Raw genomic sequence first — 19673 nt, 5'->3', positions numbered from 1 at the left:
CATCTGTTTTGAATGGTGTTTCTGACCCATTTGATGCTTCTGTGATGTCATGGAGAATCGGGTAGGGGAACCCCCTGGTATTATTCCAGGGGCTGTCTTCAGTTTTACTTCTGCCTGCAGGTTGTAGGGAGACCGGATGTTGCCCCCAAAATCTTAGCCAGTATTTGTTGTAATTTAAAAATCAGCATGGTTCTTTGTCTTTGAAAAACAGGATAAAGGTTTTTGTGTCCTTCTGTTCTGATTAGCCTTTCTTCAAGAGCTGGTAGATCGGGACAATTCCAAATTTGAGGAGTGGTGTATTGAAATGGCCGAGATGCGTAAGCAAAGTGTGGATAAAGGAAAAGCAAAGCATGAAGAAGTTAAGGAGCTGTACCAAAGGTTACCTGCTGGAGCTGGTCTGTAAGATATTCTGGGACAGCACTGTTGCCATTAAGTGCCTTGTTTCTTTTATGTTCACAAATGTGTATGAACAAACTTTCCCCTGCCCTTTCTTATTTATAACCCGTTAATGCCAGCTTATGCGCTATACAATTACTATGTAAACCGACAGTAACTTAATGTGTAGCATTCCGTATAATTTTCATTATCATGTACTTTTAAAAATGGGAAGCTCTTAATAAATTATGAGGTTTAGGTCAGCACTCTGCATATATAACTCTTGTAGATATTTCTAATTTGTGAGACATTAACTTTTTTTTAAAAGAAAAATCTGATTGGGCTACTATGGAAGCAACTCGCCTAGTCTATTTCCTTGTGTACTTTGTGCCCTAACAGTATTAACAGGCATTCTTTTATATGAGTACTATTTTTATGATACTGTTAGATTATTTTGAAATTTAGTATCAAATATTCTAAGAATAGGAAAGCTTTCTGCTGACCCCTAATTTCTTAAGAATTATCCCACACAGTCCAGCTCATTCATTTACTGTGTATGTTTATTCAAGTTTATCTAATGCCTCAAAAAGGAAACCTCAACTCTTTAAGGCTGGTATGCCATTTATAATATTTTCTGTCATTTCATAGGCAATTCCCCATACCCAACTCCTACTTTAAAAAGAGGCAGTTTTACTAATTTTAGAAAATAAATACTCAAGCATAATTGTACTTGTGGTTTTGTCTTTTTGATATCTCAATTTTCCATTACTGGTATTACTTTAAGCAAAAGATGAATATAAATTGCTGCATCTGTAAGAATATCTCTCAAAAGTTCTGTCTAAACTATACCTTAATTTGATTCTGACCTTTCTTTGTAACCTGTTACTCTGTTTCAAGGGTTGGGATTACCCTAAAGAATTAGACTGACCTCAGTTTTATTGGAAACAATTTGGAAATGAACATGTAATTCAAATCTCTAAATTTATTCAAAGGAGTTGGTACCTAGAAATTTGTTTTCTGAACCTTATTCATGGTTTCCTGTATTCACTGGACAAAAGAAAGCAACTTACTGGGTCTATAAACTAAAATGCTGTTTTGAATCACACTTTAAAACTGCATGGTCCAAAGATGTTACGTGTCAAGTTTACACTGTGCCCTCTTGCCTGTTTTCATTCCGTCTATAAGAACCAGTGCTTGTGTTCTTCGAATATGTATATATGTTATCAATACTCTTACCAATTATGAGCTTTATAATTTTTTCCCATTTATAGTAACCTTATATGATAGTAAGTCCATGGTTTCCTAAAATATTGTCAGATCTCAAAGCTAATGACCATGGTTTTGTGCTGCCAATCAAAGTCTTGTTATGTTTTTTCTAAATCTTATCTTTGTGAACATATTAAAAGAAGGGTCATTTATCCTAAAATATAAACCTCACTGGGAACCTGAACCCTTTTGGCCCTTTTTATTTAAGTTGAAATAAATTATCTCTAAATAATCCTAAATTATCTTTAGGTAAGTTGTTTCAAATATTTTTGATGCCATGATCTTTCTAGACTTTATAACTTTCCAAAACAAATTCCTATTCAAAATCCAGGCATTTAAAACTATATATAAATAAGTTTGAACCATAGTATACGTTTCCCTTTGGTAAATATTTTAACATTTGCTTTCCTGCTTTGTCAGATGCTGAGGTTTTTATACAGTTTGTTATCCCAACTTAATAGAGTTCTTACTCCTGTTTGTTAGTTGATTATCCATGCCTTTGGCATCACAATAATGGAGAACATCTGTGAGAACCTGCCAGGCATCTCTCTCTCTAGTGCAGAAACATCTGTAGTGTAAAAACCTTCCACAAGCAGAATCTACTTTAATTATTGAGACTTGTGCTAGACCCCGATTGTTAGGGAAGCCCTTGCTAGAAATTGCTACAGCTCTTTCAAGATTTTTCTAATCTTCATATCTTACATCAATAGCCTTGAGATTACTAAAAGTTTTAACCTATGGGACTCTCCTTGGGAAAAGATTAGATATGCTAAGACTTGTATTTTGCTCTCTGGGATAGGGATCATTCCATACCATTATACATTGTAAAATGCCACAACCATGTTAACCTGTGCTGAATCTTAAGGTCTCCACATTTATATATTGTGTGAATATATGATTAACTTTTCTGTATCTCTTTTCTTCCATAAAAGCTCAAAATGCTTCACATATCTTATCTTTTACATTCAACAGCATCCCTGTGAGGTAGGTAGAAGGCAGGTATTATTACCTTCATTTTACAAATAAAAGATCTGAAGCATAGAGAGTTCAAGTGACTTGCTCAAGTTCAGTTTCTTGGTGGCAGAACTTGGTCTCAACTTGTAGTCACGAGCTCTTTCTCTGCAGCTGCATCAGAGCTGACCAATCAGTTAGGAGTCTCTCAGTTTATGATGTACAGTTTTAGCACAAATAAGGGATCCAACAGTTCTGGATTTTGTTTTTGTAAAAATTGAAATGTTTTATGCCAAACTTAAAATGGAAGTTAGTTTTTAGACTTGTAAATCTCAGGGAAGTGTAAAATTGGTCAAAATGGGCTTTGAGTTGAATTGTCTATCCCTCAGATCTCATCAGAAGTAGTATCATAATACAGATATATAAATTCAACCTCTGTATGTTTTCTTCTATGTTTTATGCTGGGACTCACTGGAGATCTTTGTAAGTAATCAAAGCTGGCCCTTTATCTTTAATTTTGGCTTTTACGGAACTCTGGGGCTCTGTTTTCCCAAATTAAAACACATTCTGAGGTGTTTGGTTGTATGTTAATTTTTGCAACTTCAGAATTGATATATTCGATTCTAGTGCACTTCATCCTAGAAGTTGCTTAAAATAGCTTAATTTCTTGAAATACATAATAATGTAATGAATTGATTGTGATATGGATTTGGATGGGGAAATCAACTACCTTTTAATCAACATCAGTATCATCTTGGGTGAAGAAAAATTCAGTGGTTTAAATGGCCTTGTGAAAGTGCGGTTATAGCTGATGAGGTTAATTTTTAACTTAGAACCTAGTCAGATTCCTCATTTTAACTTTCAGTTGTATTATCACACATCGATGACAAGTGTTTATGAAAATCGTTATGGGGGTGAGGTTATGTGATTTGCGAGCTGGCCTGGAGTGTGGCTTGTAGTCACCAAGTGTCCTGATCAGAGCTCTGCTGTGCTATCAAGCAAGACACTTCTCTCTGTGGAAACCTCTTTTGTAGAATGTGGTTAATAATACCAGCCGATCTTATAGGGCACCGTGCAGACTCGTCCCTCCCGTGCACAGCTCCTTGAATTCAGATGAGTGCTAGTTAAACGGAGCTTTGTGCTGTACTCATGTAATGTCTTCCCTGAACAATGATTCTTCTGATTCTGCTAACTTTGGAAAGAATTTGCATTTTCTTGAGGAAAATGAATGTATCGCTTAGTCAAAAAGCTGTAAAAATACATAGGCTCTTTCCCTTGCTTTCTTCCTCAGAGCCCTATGAATTTGTCTCTCTTGAGTGGCTGCAGAAGTGGTTGGATGAATCGACACCCACCAAGCCTATTGATAATCACGCTTGCCTGTGTTCCCACGACAAGCTTCATCCTGATAAAATATCGATTATGAAGAGAATATCTGAATATGCGGCTGACATTTTCTATAGTAGATATGGAGGAGGACCAAGACTAACTGGTAATTCGAGATGTCTTATCTGCTTAAAAAAGAGTAATGCAATAAGTCTGCATTATATGATCTTTATGATCATTTGACCCAGACTGTGCTTAGACCTCATATTCCTTGCACTGTGCAAAAATGATTTGCTAAATCAAGTATAAGTTAAGCAGCGTCATACGTGGTATATTTATAATGTTAGAAAAGAAACTGCTTATTTAGTTTTGTTGTGTGTTTTGTCTCATAAGACAGACAAAATAGGATACATTTGAGAAAGCCATCTAGTAGTATTTTGTTGTTTTGTACAGTACTCTTCAGAGTATTGGTCTGGTTGATACCCACACGAAGGTCTTAAACAATTAACATTACATTTATAGTTGTCAGATATATTGATTACCCTCCCCTCCTTTACAGCCTCCATCATTTGATGGTGGTCTTGCAAAATTTGCATCTAAATCTTGTAAAATGTACTTTCTGGCATAGGTAGTTATAGCATATTATAACATTTTGTATCCTATAGTTCTTTCTTTATGCAGGATAACACTATTGCTGTCTTGATATTTATGTTGCCAAAATAACTTAGGACGTATACCAATTTGCTATCTTGTCAAAATTTGTGACTTTGGGTTAAAATTCTTCATTGTTTTATGAAGTGCTGAAAACATTTTCTTAACAGGAAATCTGTATGTGAATACACTCTTCCCTTTCGTTTTCTCTGTCTCAGTGAAAGCCCTGTGTAAGGAATGTGTAGTAGAACGTTGTCGTGTGTTGCGTCTGAAGAACCAACTAAATGAAGATTATAAAACTGTAAATAATCTGCTCAAAGCAACAGTAAAGGGGTATGTTCACAGTGTATATTGTTTGATAAGCTAAAAAAACAAGTAGCTTATTATTTGTGGATAATAGGGACTTGGGATCTTTGGAAGAAAGAAGGGAGATGAGTGGTTGGCCACAGCAGAGTAAGTTTTGTGGTGATTGCTGCTGTGGCAAAGATAAAGAGAGCTGAGGCACAGCTCCTGTGGCTAAATGCCATCCATTAGAAAGGTGGAAGCAGAGGTGTGCATCTGAGGCCTAAACAAGGTAAGGCAAGGTGCTCGCCTGTGTTCTGACATGGAATTGTGGAATACTTATGTTGGAAAACCATTCTAGCAGGCCTGGAGTGTCCCCTTTAGAGAGGCTGAAGTCAGTTTGTTAACCAAGGCTACCCAGTGGTGCATCCTTGTCAGGAACATCCAGGCTTCTTGGAGTTTGTTGAGCCACCCTCTGTAGAGCACCTCTGGACTCAGGTGGCATTTATGATGTTTGGGTTTAAGTTGTATATTTCCCAAAGAAATATCAGTCTAGTTCACTGTTTTGGGTCATTCCACAAACAGCCTACTGAGTCCCCTAAATGTGTTTGTGTACATATATGTGGGTGCCTATATGTGCATTTGAAGGGTCAGCTATACGCAGTTTTGGGTAGTAATCAAGTGAAGGAAAGTGGCCAGTTGTTTGGTGTGATTGGCATAAATTTAAATGAGGGTTAGGAGGAGCAGGCTAAGATTGAGGATGGAAGCAAAGTATTTTCTATACGTGCAATTTAATAGTGCGGAGTAAAAATGGCCCAAATGAGGAAATAGGTTAAAAAAAATTGTATGCACAGCAGCAAATACTGAACATTTTAATTCAGTTTAGTTGTGGCCTTTACAAGGAAAGAAGGGAGAAGGACATTAGGAAATGTTACTTGCATGATTTTACATTCTCTCTCTTTTCCACAGCAGTGATGGATTTTGGGTAGGGAAATCCTCCTTACGCAGTTGGCGTCAGCTAGCTCTTGAACAGCTGGATGAGCAAGATGGTGATGCAGACCAAAGCAGTGGGAAAATGAATGGCAACACCTTGAATAAAGGTAATATTTAAAACCTGTATGTAGATGGTTGTGAATCATACCACAAAATTGTAAGCATTTGTTTGTAGTAAAATTGTTTTGATTCCCATCCACGTAATTTCTAAGACAATTTTTTGAAGCCTAAAGCTCTCAAAAATGTCTCAGAACAAATAAAAAGACTTACAAGCTATTGAAAGTGAGCATGGGCTCAACAGCTCACGAGAGGCATTCCTTATGACCTGCTTTGGGCTTAGGGTCTCTCTAGTTAATCCCAAGCAAAATTACTTTTAATTTTGCTCCAGCTAAAATTTTTAAGAAAGGCAGGTGTGCCGCAAATTGCATAGTATGTTGTTAGCTCAGTACATTTTGGTTATAGATTATTAGCCACGCCAACAGGCTGACTTCGTCAAGTTAAATGTGCTTGAACTTCTGCATTTTTCATCCAGGAGAAAAAGCAGGTTTTGAATAGCTTTTTACTTATAAATTCTTCTGAGTTTTCTGAAACGATGCTTTTAAATAGGAAATTATATTAATGAAAGTCAACCACTCAATTCAATTTTGTAATCAGTATTTTTATAAAATTATGGGAAATTAAAACATTAAAACCTTTTAGATTTAAGATAGAAATCAGTAGTTTGATCAGTTTACTAATTCAGATACAATTAATGATCCATAAGCAATTATTTCACTTAATATTATCTCCAAATATTAGTACTTATATACATATATTTTATTATTTTAATATTCTTAACTTTTTAATGAAATATTCTGTATTTTCTGCATTTGAACATTTGTATCATTTTATTTGGTGTGGATCTTCCCATATCACTGCTTTATTTTTGAGAATGTAAAAACACCAGAGCCACTAATAATTTTAAACTAATTTTTTTTTAAACATTTTCAAATTTGAAGAGTGATTTTTTTCTTTTGGCTAAAGTATTTTGTTGTGCTGTGTACTTCATGAACTTAACATTTGTTTCAATTTTATTCTATCATTTAAAAAAGATATTTTAAATATAGCCAATATATTATAATAGCTATATATGGAATATAACCTTTACAAATTGTGAATCACTATGTTGTGTACCTGAAACTTATTTAATATTGTACATCAACCACCTCACTAAGAAAAAAGATTAAAAACATACTTTTAGTGTGACGTGACCCAGTATGTTAAATATTTTGTGCTCTTTTAAGCCTCTTTACATATCAGTGGCCCTTTTTTTTTAAAAAACTGAAGTATAGTTGACTTACAATGTTGTGTTAATTACAGCAAAGTGACTAAGTTATACGTATATATATTCTCTTCCATTATGGTTTATCCCAGGATATTGACTATAGTTCCCTGTGCTCTGCAGCAGGACCGTGTTGTTTATCCGTTCTGTATATACCAGTTTGCATCTGCTCACCCCAAAGTCCCAGTGCATACTGCCACCACCACCCCAACCACCAGTTTGTTCTCTATGTCCCCGATTCTTTCTGTTTCATAGATAGGTGGCTTTGTGTCATATTTTAGATTCCAGTGACCCTTCATTTTAAGGAAAGTTGGATGCCATAATAGAAAATGCTTTGATATCCTATAGCTTAAAAATACTTTTCATGTCGCTTTCAGAGTAAAATGCTCTTCTCCCCCTTCCTCCAAAGATTTTAAAAGCTTGAAGCAGAGTAGAAGTAACAAAGTAAAACCTGCAAGCCTTTCCACCAGGTATAATCACTGTAAATAGTGGCTTTTTATAATGGTGCTTGTTATTGGCACAGTTGTGCATCATCCTTTACCAAAACAGTTTTTAAAAATTTAGCAGCTACATTTCATTGTATGAATATATATTTATTTAACCTATTTCAGTTTTTTACAATTAGCAGGTAAACACAGATGCAGTAAATGTGTCCTTGTACCTACTTCTTTGCCTAATTTTCACATTATGTGAGAGAGAGAGAGAGACACACAGAGAAACAGGCAGGAGACAGAGTTATCTGGTCATGTCTTTCCTTTGCCCATTTCTCTGCTTAAGCTTTTTAATGATTAGTAAATATTCTTTATGTATACTAAGTGTATTAAAAGTCTGTTATGTGCTTAACCTGGAAAATCCATGAATAACTATTCTAATATCCCGCTACTTAGGACTTCTTTTATTTGATCCTGTTCACTGGTATACACAAGTACAAACTGGCAAGTGTCACAGTGTAGACAAGTAGGAAAAGCAGATGTTGAAAGAGAACTGTTAATAGGAAAAGGAGAGTTTTAATTATATATGTTTGACATGAAATCCTTATTTCATTAGCCTTCTGAAGTTTTCTGTTCTTCCCTAAAGAGTCGATGGGTGAAAGTGACATGACATGTAGATGATTATCCTGGTTTATGACACAGTATTCTGAATACCTTGACTAGAATTGATGGAAGGATATGTGAACTGTTCTTCAGTTTGAAAAAAATGCATATTTTCTTGCATAACCCCAATCTTTAAAAAGCAAAACTGCCATTCAGAAATTTTTCTTTCCTTTAAGGGAAAGAAATGAAACACTTCTTAGCAGGACTGTGTCGAATCACTTGGGTCTAGTTTTTTAAATGTTTTAAAGTTTTCTGTGTTTGAAATTGTGTAGAGTAGTATCTTTGCTACTTTGAAATTTAAATACAACAGTAGAAGAGTTATTATCTGTATTTCTTTTGATTAGATGAATCAAAGGAAGAAAGAAAAGAGGAGGAGGAAGAATTAAATTTTAATGAAGACATTCTGTGCCCACATGGTAAGCTAGATAATGTAAAACTTCTGTTGTTAGCCTTACTTTAGCATATCATATATATTTTGTTAAATATTTTACACTCAAGAGCTCAGGCCCTAATATGGCAGCCATGGTAGAGCAACTGGTTTTCTAAACTGTTCATGATCCTAATGTTTCTATTCTCTTGCCCTTTTCAGCTGTTAGCTTCTACTGCCTACTTTCAAGCCAATGCCTCTCACACGTTTCCCTCTCTCCTCGCAAAAAAAAATTTAAAATAATAGAATTTCCCCATATTTTAGAGAAGAAACTTATTGTCACTTGTCACATTGATCACATTGAAGGGTTTTCTGAGCTTGAAGGAGAAGAATTTCAGTTATTTCCCATTTATGTGTCTGTGTCTTTGTCCAAATTTGAACACTTTGAAAACAGCATTTGTATATTCTTCTTCTTAGGGCTATTTCTGCTTTAGTTTCTTAGCTACTGTGTACTGTATATTCTTTTTTTTTTTTTTTTTTTTTTTTTTTTGCTGTACACGGGCCTCTCACTGTTGTGGTCTCTCCCGTTGTGGAGCACAGGCCCCGGGCACGCAGGCTCAGCAGCCATGGCTCACAGGCCCAGCCGCTCTATGGCATGTGGGATCTTCCCGGACCGGGGCACGAACCCATGTCCCCTAGCATCGGCAGGCGGACTCTCAACCACTGCGCCACCAGGGAAGCCCTGTATATTCTTAATAATAATTTCCAAATCCTTATTAATCCTGAATATTTGTTTATGTATTTATTTGGTTTTAGTGAGTGCTCATTTGAAATAACTTTTTTTTTGAGAGGGACTCCTTATATATGACACATGGTTTGCCATTCTGTCAGCCCTCTGAAAGCCAAAAAGGTGTCTACTTCTCAAAGTCTTCTACTGTATAAGTTCCCCACTCACTCTTTTTTTTTTTTCCCCTAACTCCACCCTGAGAAAAATTGGACCCAGAGAAGCTGAGATGTCAGTGATGAATCTGTTAACACGTTTGCATTTCTTGTTGTGTGCTAATGTATTGCTGATACTCAGAATTATTTTTTTTTAATTGAAGTATAGTTAATTACTATGTTGCAGTAGTTTCATGTGTACAGCAAATTGATTCAGTTATACATATATGTATTCTTTTTCAGATTCTTTTCCATTATAGGTTATTATAAGATATTGAGTGTAGTTCCCTGTGCTATACAGTAGGTCCTTGTTTGTCTATTTTATATATAGTAGTGTATATCTGCTAATCCCAAACTCCTAATTTATTCCCTCTCCACCATCCCCTTTGGTAACTATAAGTTTGTTTTCTGTCTGTGAGTCTATTTCTGTTTTGTAAATAAGTTCATTCGTATAATTTTTTTTAGATTCCATATATGAATGATATCACGATATTTGTCTCTCTGACTTCACTTAATATGATAATCTCTAGGTCTGTTCATGTTGCTGCAGATGGCATTCTTTCATTCTATTTTATGGCTGAGCCTAATACTCAGACTTCTTGTTGGTCCCAATAAATTCCTTATTTTAGTTCTTACTTCACTGCCTCATTATGAACCCATACATGATGCCTCACCCTTTCCCTCATTCACACCAGTGCGGCGCGGCACGTGGGATCTTAGTTCCTCAACCAGGGATCAAACCTGCACCCCTTGCAGTGGAAGCACAGACTCTTAACCACTGGACCGCCAGGGAAGTCCCCACACCAGTGGGTTTTTATGAAGAGTCCTTGGTGATGCTAGTGATAGTAGTTGTCACTTGAGTTGCATTTGTACAGCCTGTCTTTCTGGACACAGTCTCACTGCACTTCACTAGCTGAGTGGCATTCTCATTTACTGGCTACCCAGCTAGGAAGTGGGGGTGAAGGGTCATCCTGGGATGTGGATTTTTTTTTTTAAAACATTTGTAGCATAGATGTGCACATAGCATAAGTGCCTCCATTTTGAGAGTTGAGGAATCTGTAGTAAAATACTAAGTTTTCATGCTTGGTGCTGCTTAGCAGAGTGAAACAATGCCAGAACTCAGATTGTCTTCCTCCTTCGTTCACTGACATTTGGTCTCAGCCCACCTCTCTCATCTTGTCATCTTAGTTTTATAGTTTTGACTAGAAAGCATGGCAGAGCTGAAAGTGATTTCAGGACTTATGCTGCTCCCCTCAGCTTGTCAGAAATTGTATATGAGCTATTTTTTTTTAGATCTTCTAGCTTGATCTGCAGCTCAGTGGCATTTTGTTGCTGTACCTTGTTATCTTGCATTTAAAAAGCATAGTTCTTGGGGCTTCCCTGGTGGCGCAGTGGTTGAGAGTCCACCTGCCGATGCAGGGGACGCAGGTTTGTGCCCCGGTCCGGGAGGATCCCACGTGCTGCGGAGTGGCTGGGCCTGTGAGCCATGGCCGCTGAGCCTGCGCGTCCGGAGCCTGTGCTCCACAACGGGAGAGGCCACAACAGTGAGAGGCCCGCGTACCGCAAAAAAAAAAAAAAAAAAAAAAAAAAAAGCATAGTTCTCAACTCCTGCTTTTGTGGATGTCACCTGTCAGTGTACCATGTCCACAGGTGCAGGATACGGGACTTCACTTAAAACCTACCCCACTCTTTAGGTTTATATTAAAACTTGTTCCTGAGATGTCGTGATGGTCGTCATACCAAACAGATGATAGACATTTATCATATGTTTACCTTGTGCCTAGTAGTTTTCTACGTGTATAGATATTAACTCACTTAATCTATACAACAAACTGAAAGGTCAGTATTACTAGTGTACCGATTGTACTGATGAGTAAGTAAACGGAGGCACAGAGAGGTGAGAGTCGTTTGCTAAAGGGTACCACACTTAATGCATAGGTTTCCCCTAGTTATATAATTGTCTGAAATTCTTTTCTTTGAAAATTTGAAGGACTTACTGTATCTTTCAATGTACCATTTGTCCAAAGCCCTTCTTAGGCAGTTTTTGTCCCTTCCACTTTTGGTAGCTTGTTAAGATCTCTGTCCACAGCATCGTGACACCTCACCCTGTGCAGGTCCTAATTCATTTATTGCTTGGGGGGTTCTGTGGAAGCCGTGCACATGTGTGAGGGCAGGGGACTGCCAGCTTCCCTGTTTGGGTGTCCTGGCTGGGCCGTTTCACTGGAGAATTCTCACTTAGATTATCCCTTCTTGGACTGCTCAGATTTCTCCATAAGGATCTTTCATTCTCCTGCCTGGAAAATGCAGAGCTGGCTGTCACTTCCAGGGCTGTAGAGAGGAGGCTTGGGAGTCTCTGCATTCTGTATGGAAACATTCACTTATCTGCATCTCAGCGCACTACCTCTCGGCTCGGCTTTGTGTCCCCCAGTGCAGAGGCCTTAGGTTTGTTTTTTTTTTTTTTTGTGGTATGCGGCCCTCTCACTGTTGTGGCCTCTCCCATTGTGGAGCACAGGCTCCGGACGCGCAGGCTCAGTGGCCATGGCTCACGGGCCCAGCCACTCCACAGCATGTGGGATCTTCCCGGACCGGGGCATAAACCCGTGTCCCTTGCATCGGCAGGCGGACTCTCAACCACTGCACCACCAGGGAAGCCCCTTAGGTTTTATATCATCAGAGAAGCTTGTGTTGTCTTTTGTGGATAGCGGGGGCAGGTATCTGTAGGGTGTATAGAAGGGCAACTCAGAATTTTAACTGCCTCTTAGATAGTCTTTTAGTCTGTTCTCTTCTGGGTACCCCTAATTCCTGGATTTGTGGGACCAGTTCTGTAGTGTAGTAAATTGGGTTACTTCTTTTGTCAGTTTAGAATTCATTTTTATTGTCTTATCCATCCAACTTTAAGCTTCTAAAATATTTGTTTCTGTTGTCCCATCTGTTTTCTTTTATCCATCATTATGATTTTGTATCTTTAAAAAAGGTCCCCTTGCTGTGGTTTAATGGTGTTTCAGGAGGAACTGGAAGTAAATGCAGTTTTAAAACATTTTTATCTGGAAGTCCGTGTTTGCATTTTTATATTCTAAAGCCTGTGTATATTTATCATGGATTTTGTGTGAATTAATAATGGATTATATATTCCATTATATGATTTGCTACTATCATAGAGTTTAGCATTTACTGCAGATATTCCTTATCCATCAGGCTTTCTTATCCATTTCATTGTATATTCATTTAATGGTTAACCTTCCTTAACTTACCTTGTTTATTATACCTTTTTACTAAGCAGCTGAGCAGTTTTTTTATTTATTGTTTTACAAGTTCTTTGGATATTCTGTGCCCCCAAAGTATTAGAGTTTGAACTAGATTTTGTCGGGGAGGGGATTTATCCAGAATCTAAACTCATTGTTAACTAGATTTCTATTTTTACCAGAAGAATCTTTGGGGATTAGGTTATCGAATTATGTTTGGTGAATTCAATCTCTCATGACTAGTTTGTTCTTGTATTGGGAGATGTTGCTTACAAAATGAATTTAGTTTATTGGCTTTCTCTTAAGATTTAAGAAGCAATGTTATATATTGCAGGATACAAGTCTAATTTCTAAAAATTCATATGTCACAAGTAAAAGTTCATTGTAGTGAGGTCGAACTATTCAGATGCATTAAATCATAGTAGTTATTAAAATGATGTGAAACTAAATTTAGAAACATGACTAGGGGTAGAGTGGAGGACTTTCTATTTAATACTGACTGCAGTGTTTAATTTCTGACTGCAGTGAAGTGACATTAAAATACATTGCTGATTTCAGAAATAAACTTGTGTTCTTTTCTAATTACCTGAGTAATGCACATCTTACAATATAGCCAGTCACAAAGTAAAAGCACCCTTACCTCAAAACAAGAGGCAGTGTATCCAGAGAGTCTGTGGAATCCTGTTTAAAATATGTGTTTGTGTATTTGCATTATTGTTTCCTATATTCTCCCTTTCTGAACCAGATGGGGTTATACCATATGTATACAGAGGAACGGTCCCTTAAAAAAAAAAAAAAAAGGAAACCACTTAAAAAGTATAATTGCTCTGGAGGTCTTTCTTTTTTTTAATTAATTTATTTATTTTTGGCTGTGTTGGGTCTTCGTTGCTGCTCGCAGGCTTTCTCTAGTTGTGGCGAGTGGGAGCCACTCTTCGATGAGGTGCACAGGCTTCTCATTGCGGTGGCTTCTCTTGTTGCGGAGCAAGGGCTTGTGGCACGTGGGCTCTAGAGCACAGGCTCAGTAGTTGTGGTGCACGGAGTTAGTTGCTCCGCGGCATGTGGGATCTTCCTGGACCAGGGCTCGAGCCCGTGTCCCCTGCATTGGCAGGCGGATTCTTAACCACTGCACCACCAGGGAAGTCCCAGGATAGCATTTTAAAGTAAGTTTTCATAACCTCAGAGGAAATTTGTTAACAGCCTACTCAGAAATAAAGTTAATTTTTACATTGTGATCTATTTTCTCTGGTAATAAGTATATTAAAGCAAAGTAATCATTTCTTAGGATTAGTCAAAGCTCAATAAGAGGTGACGGATGGAAGTTAAGAAGATGCATTTTGAGGCATTAGAAATTATGGGGTTTAGATGAGAGAGATCTGGTTTCATATCCTAGCTCCATTATCCACTAATTGTGGTGACCCTGGGTGTATTAATTTCTCTGATTCTTGGTTTATTTATTGTTATAAAACACATAAAGCAAAGAATCATGATACTGCATTTAGAAAGCCCCTGGCTTTTTTACTCATATAAACATGTAAGTATCTTGCCAATGGGGGTAGAAACACATTTTCCTTTGGAAACTTAAAGATGGTTTTCTGGGTAAAGAACCATATAGGTACTGTATGCAGTTCACTAATTATCTTTGGGAACAGCTGAAGCAATAGAAACTGGAACCACAAACACAGTGAGGGGTTGAGTGAGGAGAAAGGGCCTGAAATGCCAGAAGTATCAGTCAACCGAGGAGGGGCTGCTGAGATTGAGGGTCACTGCCATCTGGGCGTTCCTGTGATCTTCGGAGGAAATGAAGGCTGGTGGTGACTAGCACTCTGCTTATTCTCTTCTAGGATTTTTAAAGATCCACGGGGTTCAGGGTGTTTGCAGTAGTAATAGCAAACCAACTGGGTCAATTGACTGGAGATGGCTTTATGATTGAACAGTAGATTGCTTTACTATTTAAGCGTGAGTCTCACACAACTTTGAAAATAGCATTTCAATTCGGGATGAATTTAGTAAAGTAATAAGGTAAAACGGAGAAAATACGTTCTGCAGGAAATTGTGGCATTTGAATGTGGGCGGAGATGAAATACAGACAAAATACTGTTAAACAACCCCTGGGGTGGCACAGGGACACCAGGATCCCTGGAAGCCCTTTTAGTGCTTCCTTCACTGGTAGGAAGAAAGACCTAGATTAAGGACAAAGGAATGGCTGGCTTCTTTAGAATTAGGTGAAATTAAAAATTTAGAGACTTTGAAACTAAGGAAAGAGAGAGAGAATTACAGTACTTCAGAACAGAAGGAAAAGAGGCCCTACAAATTTGTCTTAAGTTTAAGAAATATAAAATAGATTTTTGGAGGGTATATATTGATTTTTTTTTAACCTTTTCTCTCTACTCCGGCCCCCCCCACCCCTTTTTGACTTAGGGGAGTTATGCATATCTGAAAATGAAAGAAGGCTTGTTTCTAAAGAGGCTTGGAGCAAACTGCAGCAGTACTTCCCAAAGGCTCCCGAGTTTCCAAGTTACAAAGAATGCTGTTCACAGTGCAAGGTGCTGCACGCTGTCCTGACATCTGTGGAAATTATAATGCCACCTCCCTGGATTGACTTCCCAGGAGAATTGACATTGCACTCTTGGTAGGGGTTAGGGAGGAGGCAGGTCCTGTGCTGTCAGCAGGAGATGGTTGATTGCTTCCTGCTTCATTCTCTTTCAGATTTTAGAAAGAGAAGGAGAAGAAAATGAAGCCTTGCATAAGATGATTGCAAATGAGCAAAAGACTTCTCTTCCCAATTTGTTCCAGGACAAAAGCAGACCGTGTCTCAGTAACTGGCCAGAGGTATAATGATTCCCACAAAGGATAGAACTCATCTCACCTTTGTAAGACCCTTGCCAAATTCCTGATGAACAGTGGTTTCAGAACAGCTGAGAGCTTCTCTAATTCTCATTTGTATAGTTTTCTTATCCGGGGGATTTTACTCTTACTTCTGGTTGTTCGGTAGAGGGCTGTATTTCCATATTATTTATGAAGCTTGAAAGAGGAAAACCACAGTATATGGAGACATTTTCCCTGTAGGATTTAGGTTAAGAATGCAGTGAATTAATGGATACTTTCATCTGATTTTTCTGTTCTAGGACACGGATGTCCTCTACATTGTGTCACAGTTCTTTGTAGAAGAATGGCGAAAATTTGTTAGGTATATACCCAAAATTTTCTATTTCCTTTTTATTGTTGATTTTATTATTTTTAAGAATTCATGGATCCTGATCGTAGTAGCTTACTTTTACTAGCATATACTGAAAGTTTTATTTTCTAATAATTTAAATGAATAATCCTGAGAAACATTAATTACTATCATTAAAATATATCTCTAATTTTAAAATAACCATCTTAAAACAATCTTCTCTTTAGTCATGCAATAGTGAAGTATATTGATCCTCCTTGTTTCATTTGAGTAGAAAACCTACAAGGTGTAGTCCTGTGTCATCAGTTGGAAACAGTGCTCTTCTGTGTCCTCACGGGGGACTCATGTTTACATTTGCTTCCATGACCAAAGAAGACTCTAAACTGTGAGTTTCTTCTCTTCATGTGATTTTTTTTTTTCTAGTGATTAATAGAACGTGTTTAGGAAATTTCTCATCTGACATAGAGTCTGTTTTAAGAATCTGTTTGAATTGTGGGGTTATTTCCTCTGGTATTCTCTGCTAGATGGAGCACTTGCCTTTTTTTTTTTTTTTTTTTTTTAAAAAAAAGACTGCTTCTCCATAAAACTCAAGAGGCTGCCTGAGGCTACCTTGCTCTTGTTTCTCCCTTCTCCTTCCTGGAGCCCTCCTTTCTCCTTCCAAGCTGCTGGTACCCAAGACAGTGTCTCTAGGTTGCATCATATAGTATTTATCCCTCTGTAGCTAAGTTCTTTACTCAACTTCGGTTTTTGAGGTTTAGCCATGTTGATCCATGTATTGATAACTTCAGTCCATTTTGTTTTACTGCTGTTGTAACATTTTTTTGTATGAAAAAACTACTATTCCTTGTTGATGTATCTTTTCCTTCTTAATTTATTTGTATTAAATATTGGTTTTGATAATTTTGGTTTAGAGATGGACTATGTCCTTGTGTCTTAAAGCATGTTGTGTTTTTTTGCACAGTATAGCTCTCATATGGCCCAGTGAGTGGCAAATGATACAAAAGCTCTTTGTCGTGGATCACGTAATTAAAATCATGAGAACTGAAGGAGGAGATGCAAACCCTTCAGAAACACAGTATATTTCTGAGCCTAGTAAGTTTTCATATCGCTCTTGGTTTATGTAGTTAAAAGTTGGCATTGTAAGGGGGAAGGAAGGAGTATGTCAGTATTGTATTTTCTACTTAAAGATCATGTGGTGTTCCAAACTATATTCCGCAGATGGGAAGTATCATAATTACCTCATTATTTGTATGTTTGTCAACAGTAAATGGATTTCCTTATTTGCATACAATAGAATACAACGGTTAACAGAAAATATGAGTAATGTTTTGATGAATACACTCTGGTAACTTTGATATGTTCTTTTAGATCTTTCATCCTTTGACAGTAATTCCTCAACCACTGCTTTTTTTTTTTTTTTTTTAAAGAACTCTGTCCAGAATGTAGAGAAGGGTTATTGTGTCAACAGCAGAGGGACCTGCGTGAATACACTCAAGCCACCATCTACGTCCATAAAGTCGTGGATAATAAGAAGGTACCAGTCCCTCTTGTGGCCATGCCTAGTAATGATCAAGCTTGCCTTTTGACTTGCTGTTGGATTTTCACTGAGGATGGCCTAGGGTTGCCTTATTTTTTTTTTGGTGGGAGGGGATGGTGCAGGCGGAGCCATTGGACTAGAATTGAAAAGGAATAGTTATGTGATTTATGTGGATCTAGTCAGTTATTAATCGAAACACAAATATTGGTTGAGTGTCAGCTGTGTGCTAGGAATGGTCTTGGTGCTGGGGATACAGGTGGTGCAGAAGACAGAGAAGTTACCTACCGTCAAGAATATTTGTACCTAGTGAGGTAGATCAAGAATAAGCCCATAAATTCATAAGATAATTTCAGACAAGAACAAGTATTTTGAAGGAAATCTAGCAAAGTAAAGTGAGAGACGGGTAGAGGCGGAGGTGCATTGTTAGATAGGGCATGGGTATGAAAGGTGCGTCAGAGGAGGAGTTGTTTTACCTGAGCATTAACTGTCAGAGAGTCAGCCTGTGAGGTGTAGTGCAGGCAAAACCATAAGCCTAATGTGCTCAAGCAACAGAGTAAGTTGTATCTAGAGCAGCACTGCCCAGTGGAACTTTCTGCAGTGATGGAGATGTTCTGTATCTACACCGTAGCCACTAGCTGCATTTGACTGTGGAGCACTTGAAATGTGTCTAGGGTGACTTGAGGAACTGAGTTTTTAACTCATTTTAATTTAAATAGCCATGTGTCACCTCTGGCTACCATAGTGGACAGCGCTGGTCTAGAGAGAAGTTTCTTCCAAGGAGGGAAAGCGATAGGTGATGAGGGATCAGATTTTATCAGCCTTTATACATCATACCGAGGATCTGGGACCTTGTTCTAAGCGTAGATATAAGCCACTGGAGTTTCAGGAGAGGTCATGGTGTGATCTCATTTACGTTTTCCAAAAGTCACCCTGGCCATTGTGTTTGGAGTTGGTAAGGGCATAACGGGAAGAAGGACGGCCAGTTTAGAGCCTCTTGCATTTTTTTTTATCTAAAGGGTAGGTGAAGTAGACAGATTTGGGTATAATTTGGGAGCAGGGGTGTTGCTGTGGATTGTTTTTGGAGCATTTTCACTATATTAGGAATGGCTCTTAGGTAGATCCTGACCCACATCTCTGGACATCTCATTAATTTGATTCCAAGGTTTTGGGAACTAAAGACAAAATAGAATGTGTTTTATTTGATGATAGTTACCAAACACATTATTTTAGAAGGGTAACTTACAAGTTATGCTCTAATGGTCTAGGGTTTTGCTTCACAAGTTGAATTAAGGCCTCATTTCCTGATTTGCTGAGAAAATGAAGTTGAGTAAAAATGTCTCAATTTTTCCCCTAGAATTTTCTTATATCTTTTGTACCTATTAGTGCATGTATATATTGGTATCTAGTACAAAATAGTATCCAATTTAGGTAAAGTTTTATTATTATTATTATTTTTTAGTTTGATAGCAGTAATTCATCCATCCTTCATTTTCTCAGTCTCAAGGAGCATTGGGACTCCTGTCTGAACTTGAAAAGGCTTGACGATCAGTGTACTAGGGAAAATGTAGAGCAACTTTGAACTTCTACAAAATAACATCATTGTAAAATCTGATAACTGTTTTGCAGAGACCGCTTACATTTATGGCAAACACATTAAATACAAGAATAGATCATAGGATAAGAACTAACATGTTAAAAGAGCGCAGAAAAGAGAGAGAGCCCTTGAGTCTTGATCCTCTATCTGGTCTATTACCCCACCATTGAAAAAGGTGTGCCTCCTCTTGATAAAGGTGGCCAGTCAAAGCCCCACAGCCGGGCTTCCCTGGTGGCACAGTGGTTAAGAATCTGCCTGCCAATGCAGGGGACACGGGTTTGAGCCCTGGTCTGGTAAGATCCCACATGCTACAGAGCAACTAAGCCCATGTGCCACAACTACTGAGCCTGTGCTCCAGAGCACGTGAGCCACAACTCCTGAGCCTGCGTGCCACAATTACTGAAGCCCATGCGCCTAGAGCCTGTTCTCCACCACAAAGAGAAGCCACCACAATGAGAAGCCCGCACACTGCAACAGAGTAGCCCCCGTTCGCCACAACTAGAGAAAGCCCGCATGCAGCAACGAAGACCCAGCGCAACCAAAGATAGATAAATAAATGTATT

General features: G+C 37.9%; 1 protein-coding gene across 2 annotated transcripts in view; it reads left to right on the top strand.

The window, feature by feature from the left end:
- Positions 1 to 19673, top strand: part of USP48 (ubiquitin specific peptidase 48) — a gene marked incomplete at both ends in the record, with an annotated part of 67770 nt that overhangs the window by 34358 nt on the left and 13739 nt on the right. For both annotated transcript variants that reach the window (XM_079724517.1, XM_079724516.1), the window contains 11 exons: positions 246 to 395; positions 3884 to 4081; positions 4785 to 4899; positions 5818 to 5948; positions 8601 to 8672; positions 15223 to 15347; positions 15511 to 15633; positions 15930 to 15991; positions 16254 to 16364; positions 16941 to 17071; positions 17407 to 17513. In XM_079724517.1, the coding sequence (XP_079580643.1) occupies positions 246 to 395; positions 3884 to 4081; positions 4785 to 4899; positions 5818 to 5948; positions 8601 to 8672; positions 15223 to 15347; positions 15511 to 15633; positions 15930 to 15991; positions 16254 to 16364; positions 16941 to 17071; positions 17407 to 17513 (1325 nt within the window). The remainder of the gene's footprint in view (positions 1 to 245; positions 396 to 3883; positions 4082 to 4784; positions 4900 to 5817; positions 5949 to 8600; positions 8673 to 15222; positions 15348 to 15510; positions 15634 to 15929; positions 15992 to 16253; positions 16365 to 16940; positions 17072 to 17406; positions 17514 to 19673) is intronic.

This window comes from Hyperoodon ampullatus (genome assembly GCF_949752795.1).
Source record: "Hyperoodon ampullatus genome assembly, chromosome: 2".
Taxonomy (NCBI): Eukaryota; Metazoa; Chordata; class Mammalia; order Artiodactyla; family Ziphiidae; genus Hyperoodon; species Hyperoodon ampullatus.
The sequence above is the reverse complement of the archived record's forward strand: the minus strand, read 5'-3'. Positions and strand labels throughout refer to the sequence as shown.